The sequence below is a fragment of the Trichechus manatus genome, unplaced genomic scaffold, assembly GCF_000243295.1.
Source record: "Trichechus manatus latirostris isolate Lorelei unplaced genomic scaffold, TriManLat1.0 scaffold00184, whole genome shotgun sequence".
In the NCBI taxonomy this organism is placed as follows: Eukaryota; Metazoa; Chordata; class Mammalia; order Sirenia; family Trichechidae; genus Trichechus; species Trichechus manatus.
The window spans coordinates 4,899,854-4,911,103 of NW_004444120.1; the positions used below are offsets into that span (position 1 = coordinate 4,899,854).

The window sequence follows — 11,250 nt, forward strand, 5'->3', positions numbered from 1 at the left end:
AGGAAAACAGAAATGATGGAAAGGCTAGAAAGTAGATTTGCGGGGAAAAAGATCTCTGCCTCCACTGGGTCTTGAATAGGAAAAATAATAATAAAAAATTGTGAGAAGAGTATTTGAGGACAAATTTATAACTGACAGAAGGACCTGAAAGCCACCAAATGACTTAATAAGGGAAACAGTGGGATTTTCTTCACTAGAGAGCTTTAAGGAAAGAGTATTATCGCCTTCCAATTAGGGTTTCATGTCTGTTCTCCCCAAAGGCGTGTATACTTGAAACCCCTCCTGGCCCCATAAGAAGATTCTATGGTCCTGATGAGATTGTGTGCCTTAGAATCACTGCTCCTGGAAAGGAGAAGCTAAAAGGTACTTGAATAAAATATTAAAAATTATGAAGGACATAACAAAGGCCAATCAGTCCTTTCTTTTCCGCAGACCCATAATAAGAGAACAGGGTTATTTGATGAAATTAAAGAGTAGCAAATTAAGTGCTAATAAAAGGAGATAGTTGCTTATATAATTCATTGCCATGGGAGGTCACAGGCAAATGCTGTGGCTGGAGTAAATATGGGGCTGGATAATTTTATGACCACTAATATATTTTTAGCAGTTGGGGCTGATATGGTGAGAGAAGTAATCCTACTACATTCTCCGACAGATGGTTTGCAGGGACCTCTGGCAATTGGTGTCTGAGGAGTGTAGGATCAGGCCTCCCAGGTTCTAACCTTTGATGGGAATTATACTGAGTATTGGTTTTTAAAAGAATGTCCTCAGGCCCTTAGACAGGCATCCCATTCATGCTTTAATCCCAAATGCTCTTGTGGAGATCCGAAAGTTCTTTCTAATCAGAAGCAATTGGAAGAGACATTGCCCAGAATTAAGTCATTTCTAGTCTTTGGGAGTCATTCAACTTATTTATTGAATGCTACGTATGTGTCAGCCAGTTTTTAAAATTTCTCTTGAGGATACAAACGTTCAGACAAATCAATGCCATTCATTGTGAGGAGTGCCATACTAAAGGTAGACTGCAAAGTAGCACAGGAGCACAAAGACGCAGAGGAATAATAGCTTAACGTATGAGCCTCAGGGAAGGTTCACAGAGGAGGCGACATTTAAACTGAGTCTTAAAGGGTGATAAGAGTTCACTATACAGGAAAGGTAAGGAAGGGCATTCTAGGAGAAGGAACATGCATAGATCCAGAGACAGGACGTGGCATAACGTGTCATGGAACTTGCAGGAGTTTAGAGAAGTGGTACCACAGGGCTAAGGGAGAGAGAGGCAGGAGATGTGCATGAGAAGGAGAAGGGAGCCAGATGGCAGAGGGTCCTAGGATTGCCAGAGAACTCTTTCCAGCAGCAGTACTTCCAGTAGTGAAGGTGGTAGTGGGTGGGATAGGGAAGAAGGGGAGAGGAGTTTAGAGGATGTGTCTATGACTGAGAAGGGACAGCTCCACAAAGCCTTGCCCAGCCTAGTCATTGGCTTTCTCTTCTGACCACTGTCATTAGTTGCTTCCTGAAGAGCCTTGTATTTCACACAATTTCTTGCTTTGCTCGTTTTTACTTTTGGCCTGAAACCATTTTTGTCATAAACTTTTATTTAAAAAAAAAAAAAAGCCCCTACTACAACCCCTGCCTTTGGGAAGAGGGAGGTTCCTGTAGGTCTTGGATTAATTGGTCTTATTCTCTTGGGATCTACCTAGAACTAAATCAGCCTTTGGGTGAGGAAGAAGAGGCAGGTTTCGTTTGCCTGACCTTCGACTCCCAATTTCCTTGGCTCAGGAAACAAGCAGAAAAGCGTACAGTGTCTTCGAGGAGCAGATGGATTAAAATTTTAAAAATCTGTTTTGTTAAATTATTTCAGCTAACAGAATAACTAGAAAAAAAAAATACCCAAAGTGTTCCCTTTTTAGTGATATTTAAGTATCATTATTAATCACTCAGACTCTTAAGCTTGGGGTTTCTACACCATTAATACTGATATTTTTAAGAAGAATCAAATGGAGATGGAAGAGAGAATGTCTTTTGTGATAACTGGTTTCCTTTGTGGTCTTTGTGGTTAATGCAAATACTTAGTTACTATATGTGCTGTAACAGTACAGCATGCAGTTAGCAGTTTTTTCTTATCACATTATAAAGAGTTGTGTAGCTGGGACATACTTTCTAATAAATAACCTTTTTTACAGTAGTTTTTCAAGACTCTTCTAAGAAGATAATTCCTCAGCAACATAGAGTTGCTAGTGGGATATAGAAATATGGTTAGTTACCTTCTAAAGAAGGTAGATGGATATGTGCCCAACTTACCGTGAAACCACCTATGTTATAGAGTGTCAGTGGATGAAGTTGAAATACATGTGCACCAGGCAGTATGTTTAGTGTTAAACACTCAAAGATGAATAAGATCATGACTCACAATATAATAACTACAAGAGAATTCACCGTACCTCCTTGCTGAATTAGATAGTGTGGTATGTTCTATAGTAGAGGGATATCCAAATGGTAGCTCTGCCTGGGCAACTGGCAGTGTTTCACAAAGCTGACATTTAGGCAGAATCTTGTAGCAATTCCAGTCAACTGGAAGAGAATGGAGGTTGGGAATGAGATAGGAGAGGGCATTTCAGAACTCAAGAAACAGAGGTGTCTCCTGGAATTTTGAATGGCTTGTTTCTTTTCTGTCCTTTTATTAATTTCCATTATTTCAATGTTGTTATTTCTAGTATGTTTAGAAAAGTTATCTTTGAGGAAAGAGCAGGCTGTGCTGTGTCAACATTTTGTAGATACTAATCTTGTCAGTAAGGGGTTAGTAATCAAAAATTCCGTTTAGCTCCAGCATTAATTCACTGAAGTATTTATTAATCGTTTACTCTCCTGGACTGAATGTGCACACATAAGTCTTTGCTGTCAGAAGTGAGGCACATGGCATGGGTAGCACGTTTTCCCCCATTGTTAGACATGTCCATGCAATGAATCAATACAGCTTCTTCCAGTTCCAAATGTACTCGATTTTAAAGGAAGTGTGCCTTTCCATGACTGGACTTCCTTCAACAAGATTACTTATTTGTAGTTATGTGAAAGTGAAACATAAGCTTTTAAAAGAGCTTTTATGCCAAATGATAAATGTATCCTTTCAAGGACTGTGTAAAAATAGGTGAATGTATTTACTAAAACTTTAAGTTTCAAAAAGTGTTGTTCTTTCCGCTGCAGACCTTAGCTGGATCTCCAATATACAAGTGAATCAGCCAGCAGTTCTAAGGCGTGCAGAACAAATCCAGGCTCGCAGGACCGTAAAAAAGGAGTGGCAAGTAAGGATTCTTCTCGAGCCTTCTGTTCTGTATTTTACAATGCATGGTCTCTTCCCTCAGGGCCACAATATTGAATTTCGCTCAAGATGCATCTAAACTTAAAAGGTTGCAGCTGTCCATGACTTATTTTAATAATTCATATATGATGATGATGGGTTGGAGAAAGATAACACGTTTATCCAAACAAGTTAAAAATCTTATCACTCTTGAGTGGCAAAATCACAAATGAGTTTGAGGCATCTTTATTCATGAGTGAAGTAAATGACATATTTTCTTAACACATTTGTTCAGTTTCTTAGACATGCCTTCTTTGCCTGTCTCCTATTTTAATTTTAGAACCATAACGTCCAAGCCTGGTGTGTCCACTGTTGAGACCCTTAGGTATAATAGTCGACCTTCTTTGACCATCATGTTTACCTTGCTTTTAATTTTCATAAATCATTTTTCAAAATTCAAAAAAATGATGTTTCAAAGAGTACTTGTGGTCAGCATATTCTTCAATGAATACCAACCAAAGACATGCTCCGCGTCACAGGACTAAAGGAAATTCAGAGTTTGTTTCACAAGTGAGGCAGAATATTGTTATTGAATCCTTTAGGGTGACATTTCATATTTTGTTCATCACTGGAAATATTCTCATTGAAAAGACAAAAGGATATTCTTCAGAATGAATTGTGAAATATCAGTATTGTTTTAAAAATGGAATTGAATTAAACTAAAAAAAAAGAAGTTGGAGTCTCTTATTTTTATTCTCATCCCAGCTCCAGGTCCAGAGGTAAAATGTAGGATAGCAGCTTTGCTCCCATTTCTCCCACAATGAGAGTGGGCTCCTTATGGATGGGCTGGAGAAGATGTGATCTGCTAGGGGTTTTAATTTGGGATATCTTTAGGAGAGAAAGATTTTTTTCTAAGGCTAGAGTTGGATTATTCCTACCACCATCTTTTTTTTTTTATTATCTTGGATAATGTTTATCTGCCTAACCACTCCTGAGCAATGTTTATATCATACAGACAAATGATATGGCTTAGAACACAATGTAGACATCAGAATTTAGCAACCCTGTTTGTTCTAATGATTGTCTAACTAACTGGGTAGGAGATTGATTTTTTACCTTGCTTTTATTTTTTTTCAAACCAGGCTGCTTGGCTCCTGAAAGCTGTTACCTTTATAGATCTTACTACACTTTCTGGCGATGACACATCTTCCAACATTCAAAGGCTCTGTTATAAAGCCAAGTATCCAATCCGGGAAGACCTCTTAAAAGCTTTAAATATGCACGACAAAGGTAATGTTGTGTATAATCTGTCCAGTTTTACCTAGTTATACTAGGCACTAAATCTAAGGACTCAATACAAGATTTAACTGCTGTACTGAGATCAGTAATAAAATCCATAAGAGAAACCCTTGCCATGTGTGCATAGACAAATAATTCAGATTCTTCTTTGAAAAACAGCAGGGAGAGAATCTGATTCTTGTTTTTAAGGTCAGTTCTTTCCATCATGAATTAAAGTTGCTGGTAGAAAGTTTCTTTATATTTCTTCCCAGTTCTTCAGTTTTGGAAATTTTCTATCTAGTGGCTCTAAAATACTGATTCTGATTCCCTAGCCACATGTGAAAAAGCCAGTCTCATTACTTAATAATCATATCTCATACATAAAGTATTTTCTATGAGTAAATCAAATACTTTTGAGAATAAAATGCAAATGGAATATATTGAATGCTTGTAGATTAGGTTAGATCCTTTGAAAAAAAGCCTTATTCACTCCCTTAGCACACACAAGAGAACTTTGTAAAGTTACCATAAGTTTAAAACCTTAACATTTTAGAAATGGAGGAGACTTCTGAGAGTCGATCCCCTTATATTCTAAACAAGGAAATCGAGACCTGGAAAGCTGAGTGCCGTTTCCAAGATGGTATGTCTTGTTACTGGCTGGGCTGGTTTTAGGAGCCAGATCTCATTTTCATAGAGGCATCCTTCTTGGCTCCTGAGTGCCTGTCTGTAATGAGTGTGATTTGAGATGTTGAGTTGGCCCAATGCAGGTATTTTATCCCAAATAATCTGTAGATGATTTATAGACCTAAAGAATTCTACAGCTTTTAAAACATGCTTATCATGTTCTTTTTGAGTTTACAGTCATACCACCTTATTTATAACACTTTAAAGTAACAACTTTGTATGAGTCTTTTGATATTACTTCATTTAATATAGGATATTTGGCTCTATTTTATTTTCTTTCTTTCAAAAGAAGGAATGTTTTGTTGTTGGTAGATGGTTTCGAGTCATTTTCAACTCAGAGCAACCCCATGTGACAGAGTAGAACCGCCCATAGGGTTTTCTTATTTGTAATTTTTATGGGAGCACATCATCAGGTCTCTCTCACATGGGGCTGCTGGATGGGTTCAGACTGCCAGCCTTTCGGTTAGCAACCAAATGCGTAACCATTTGTACCTCCAAAAAAAAAAACCAAACCCATTGCCATCGAGTTGATTCTGACTCATAGCAACCCTATAGGACAGAGTAGAACTGCCCCATAGAGTTTACAAGGAGCGCCTGGTGGATTTGAACTGCCAGCCTTTTGGTTAGCAGCCGTAGCTCTTAACCACTACACCACCAGCATTTCCAAAAGAGGGAATAGGATTAGTTAAATATCATTTTGCTGTGCAACCCTATACGGTCTTTCTTTGTCAAAGTGGTGTAGTTCTCTTATGTTTTTTCTTCATCCACTATCCTGTTTAAATGCTGTAGAAACCTGGATTTTGTTATTTACATGAAATAAAATGCTTCCATTGAGTCATAACCATCACATTTACAATTTAGGAATTTCAAAAAGATGGTATTCTATTAACCTCAAAGAACAATGTATCAAAATTATTTTATTCTGTAACTATAATGATGAGAAAATGATTCATGGTATCAAGAACTGGAAGGGAATGTGGAAAGTAAAATCCTTTTAATTTGTTACAGCATCGTGGGGGAGTGATTTTTTTCTCTCATTTGAATTTCTGCTAGTGTTGTACCAGAAATAATAATGAAAAGCGTATTGTGTCCGTTGAGCTTCATATAAAGTAGACTGTTACGATTTTTTTCTTCATAGGCATCACTACAGCCGCTGTCTGTGTTTATCCTGCCCGAGTGTGTGATGCTGTAAAAGCACTAAAGGCCGCAGGCTGTAATATCCCGGTGGCATCAGGTAAAACTGGCTGTGGCTTTTACTGTTGTTCTCCAGCAAGTTCTTGGTTCTTCAACTCAGATCTCTCGGAGTATTATATGCAGTTGTATACTATCATTTTAATTGGCTTTCTATATTTAATGAGTTGTATTTATTCATTCTTTTACTATTTGTTAGTTGCCTAGTAAGTAGCAAGGAGCCCTGGTGGTGCAGTGGTTAAAGTGATTGACTGCTAACCAAAAAGTCGGTGGTTGGAAACCACCAGCGGCTCCCTGGAAGAAAGATATGGCAGTCTGCTTCCATAGAGATTTACAGACTTGGAAACCCTGTGGGGTCACAATGAGTCGGAATCGACTTGATGGCAGTGGGTTTAGTGGAGTAGGTAGCAGACATTCTGTTAAGTCTCAGGAACACAGAACTGCATCCCTGTCCTTAAGGAAACTCAGTTGTTTAGGAGGGATGTTCAGGTTAAAAAAAAATCGTAATGCAGGATGATACATATAATAGAGATATGCAGAAGGTACAGTTGTAACTCTGAGCAGGAAATGGCTTATTGTGCAGAGGTTGGTGACACTCAGGGTCAAGGAATGCTTCGTAGAGGAAAAAATACTTGCATTAGGTCTTAAAGGATGAGGAAGACTTTATAGTACTGACAAGATGGGAAATGACATTTTGGACAGAGGAAATCACGTGCGAAGGCACGGAAACATATTCAGGAATTGTTGAATCATAAAGTTGGACGAAGGGAAAGATATGGCAGTTGGGAGGCGGAGGGGTGGATTGCAGCCCGGCCATGTAGGGAATGGCATACCATTCTGTGGGACTTGAGCTTTATTCTGGGGATGGGGGAGACACTGAAAGGTTTTCAGCAGAAGTGTGACCTGGTCAGCTCCACGTCATAGTAAGTTAACTGATAATAGTGGACAGGTTGGAAAGGGTGGGAGTATAGTTAGGGAGGTTCATCACATTTCACATGGGAACCACACCAAGACCTAGAAGGTAAGAGGGAGAGGGCACTTCAAGAGTTAATCACGTAAGCTAGACTCAGTAGGACTTGGCATGAAGGAGAGGAAAGTCTTAAAAGCTTCACTTTAGGAAATGGCATATCTATGTGCATGTGGATAGATAGATACACAGTTAGATTCTACTTCTAACAGGATCCTGGTGCTTTCAAAAGCAGTCTATAAAGACCATTAACTTATTTTATCAGGGATACATCAAACAAGACATAGTATGTAATATTTATATGCCATCTATTTGTGAAGATTCCCAGAGTACCTGGCAGCTATACCTTTGTAGACCTTAATTTCTCATCAGCCTCAGTCAGCTCAGCTTTTCCTTTATACAGCTGGGACATGTGCTTTGCTCTGAGGTAGCAAACCCAAAGAATTTAATAACATCAAGGAAACACAATAGGTTAACTTTAGATGTGGGAATATAATTAAAGATGTACGTGTAAATATTTTTACATAACTTTGACAAAAATGTAGTATTTTAATTTTCTGCCCATTTATACCTGCCTCTGCCATCCCCAGCTCTATCCCCAGCCAAGTATTGTGGACTGTAAAACTAGGGGGGTGGTGTCTGACCTCCTCTAACTTCACTAAGGGGGAGAATCAAGATCAACAGCCCAAGGCTAATTCCTGTGAGCCGGAGGTCAGACATACCTCCTCCTCCTCTCTCCAACCTTTTTACCAGTTTGGACACAGTTGGACAACAAAGCACTCTCCCCACCCGCCCCCAAGCCACTTCTTTGTCTGCTTCTCTGCTGAGTTCAGTAATTTGTTGCAATGGCCACACAGAATTCACAGACAATACTCACAATTCTGGGGTTTCTTAGAGAAGTAACAGGTTACAATTCAGGATCAGGAAGGACTCAGGATACAGTTCTTCGATCAGGACAGCTTCTTCTCAGCTGTGCCCACAGGCAGGCCTCTCTCTGCCCCTCAGCCCCTCAGCTCCTGCCCTGCTCTGTGTTACAAGTGTTAGAAAGCTCTTTAGCTCTGCCAATAAGCGTCAGCCTGAAGGCAACCAACTCTCTCACTCCACAGGTCGGCAAACCTAGCTCTGCCAACTGCCCAGAGCTACCCCACTCCACCAGTAAGCCTGTCACCCCGCACTTAGCTCTCTCGTTCTGTGGGTTGGCACACCCACTGTAGCCACCTCGCTCCATGGCCCGGGCAGTCCACCTCGCTGTCTCACACAGGTCTCCGGGTTCTGCCGCCTTTGTTTGTCTGCCACTGCTTCTCGCCGTTTTGCACTGTCTCCAGTGTTACAGCTCGCTCTCTCTGTCCTGGATCTAGGAGGTGCTCAGTGCAGGGGCCCTGGCTCCAAAGGACACGCTCCACTCTGGCTTTTCTTCTTGCTGGTAGTGAGGTCCCCTCTTTCTGTCTCTGGGATGGCTCATTTTAAGCCTAGAGGGATGGCAAAAGAGACCAATCCCCTAGTTATTGTACCATGCACCTTATTTGCATTGTTCCACTCCTACAGGGGTGCCAGGCACCTTATTTGCATTATTAGCAGACTGTCCATTCCCCTTGGTGGGCCACAAGCATCTTATTTGTGCAGTCCCACCCAATCATTTTGTGGATGTTACAAAATCATGGCAAGAAAGGCCGTATAAAAGCAATTCATTGCACCGCAAGCCACCCCCTGTGGACTAGATAGGTTCCTTTCCTTCCTGCATTCCTTTCCCTCAGTCCCTTCTATGGGAGGAGCCTATATTACAGTTTGGTTACAACAGCTGAAGAGGTTCATGAATGAGTAAATCAAGAAATGTACAATGATAGCCAACTTGATCAATGGTGGGGTCCAGAATTAACCAGTGCTCATTCAGACAGGGCTACAATTAACTATTTTCTGACAATTATTGTGACAATAACGTATTTTCTAATTGCCGGTTACTTAAGGCATTCTCATGAACATTTCTGGAGCAACTTAATTTCGGTTTTCTGGAGGATAATATTTGTCCTAACATCAACACTGTGAAATAACCATCCTTCTTCACAATTGCTTTGAAGGATATGTATAAAGTTCTTAATGCTTTTGTCTCTGTTTGCTCTTTTTTTTTTTTTGGTCTGAATTTTGTTGAGATACTGACCTGTTGAAATTTGTTTTTCCTTCCAAACCGTCTCCTTTTCTTTATTTCTTTTTAAAATCTCTTCTAGTGGCCACTGGCTTTCCAGCTGGACAGACTCATTTAAAAACACGATTAGAAGAGATCAGATTGGCTGTTGAAGACGGAGCTACGGAAATCGATGTGGTAATTAACAGGACCTTGGTGCTGACAGGCCAGTGGGAAGGTGGGTCCATAGCCTCACCTGAGAGGGACCCACAGTTCTACCTGAGGGGATCAGATGGTGGGGACTTGGTAGGAGGCAGCATATTTTGGAAGTCACTGTTCTAGATTACAGGTCCCTAGATCATAGGTGAACATAGGAGAAAACATGGCTAGGATTGCTCATCCTGGGACCCCTCTTATGTCTAGACAGTTGCCTCCCTGCGTGAACATTTTGGATCCCTTTGAGTGCTTAGGGTGAATAGTTATTTCCATGCAGGAGATTCATTAACTTTTTTTAAATTTTATTTTACCATGATTCTTACCCTTTGGAAGGAAAAAAGTTACTAATATTCTATACTGCTTTGATACTCAATACGTAAATCATCCCAGCCAACTCTTTTTTGCAAAGTTTGTTCAAGCATGATGGAGGAAAGGTCTCTTTTTTATGTTAATTGTTGTGGGTTTTGAGGATGTAGGGTTATGAATAGTCTGCTTAGATTTTGCTAAATCTGTTTTCACTCCTGGTATTCTTAACACATAGCTCCTATGAATATAATTTCATGTTCACATTTGCGATTTATGATTTACTATCACAACAGATTATAATAAGACATTTTCTATTGCAATAACAAGCTATTGTTTCTGTTACTAGATGTTAAAGAATCAAATAGATTTTACCTCTGCCTTAAATATATTATGCATACTAAAAATGAGGTTGTTGATAGCTAAAGTGAGTGCAGCTCTCAGTCATTATGACAAGTAGTTTAATCAGAATCTTTTAATGAAGTCGAAGGTAAAGCCATAATAATACATTGTCTCTTTGAATCTGTGTATTCTAAATAAAAGGCATATTTTATTCTGATTATGAAAATTATACCTGCTCATTGTTTTAAAAAAAAAAAAAGCCAGTAATAAAGGAAATAGAAATAACCCCTGATCATACTGCAATGCCTAACTTCCAGACTTTTTCCTCTTCATATGAATACACATGCATCCCCCCTCCATTTTTTAAAGTTTAAAAGATATGATTATATTTAATGTATTTTTCCTTAACTTGCTTATTGCACTTGCCGATATCTCACGGAGATCTTTCCGTGACTCACTGTCTCCATCTATCAGTCTGTCTTATCCTCCACAAAGCCTAATTCCATTGTTTATCTGTTATGAAATGGCTTTGGTTATGGAGGAGCAAAGATTCAGCCAGTGGTTTAAACACTGGATCTCTCTAGTGTTTATGAAGGGGGTAGACATTGACGGGTGTTGTGACAGCCTCACAGAGTTCTCGGAGACTCAGGCTACTTATATGTTCATTTCCAAAGCATGTGGCTTCTACTTTCATGCACAGTGACACTCCATTGTCTGAGATGGCCTCTGGAGTGTCAGCCTTTATACTTAACTCCCAGACAACAGGAAGGAAAGGCTTGTCCCATCTGAAAGTCTCCCACACCACTTCTCCTTACACCTCACTGGCCAGAACACAGTTACATGGCCATGCTTGGCTGT

General features: G+C 39.7%; 1 protein-coding gene across 5 annotated transcripts in view; it reads left to right on the plus strand.

Annotated features, from left to right (window-relative positions):
• The window catches only part of DERA (deoxyribose-phosphate aldolase), a 132,757-nt gene that overhangs the window by 37,302 nt on the left and 84,205 nt on the right, over positions 1 to 11,250 (plus strand). For all 5 annotated transcript variants that reach the window (XR_002825767.1, XR_002825770.1, XR_002825769.1 and 2 more), the window contains exons 2-5: positions 3,199 to 3,296; positions 4,435 to 4,582; positions 6,393 to 6,488; positions 9,635 to 9,769. Coding sequence is in view for 1 of the 5 variants with exons in the window: in XM_023741598.1 (XP_023597366.1) it covers positions 3,199 to 3,296; positions 4,435 to 4,582; positions 6,393 to 6,488; positions 9,635 to 9,769 (477 nt within the window). In the remaining 4 variants the exon portion in view is untranslated. The remainder of the gene's footprint in view (positions 1 to 3,198; positions 3,297 to 4,434; positions 4,583 to 6,392; positions 6,489 to 9,634; positions 9,770 to 11,250) is intronic.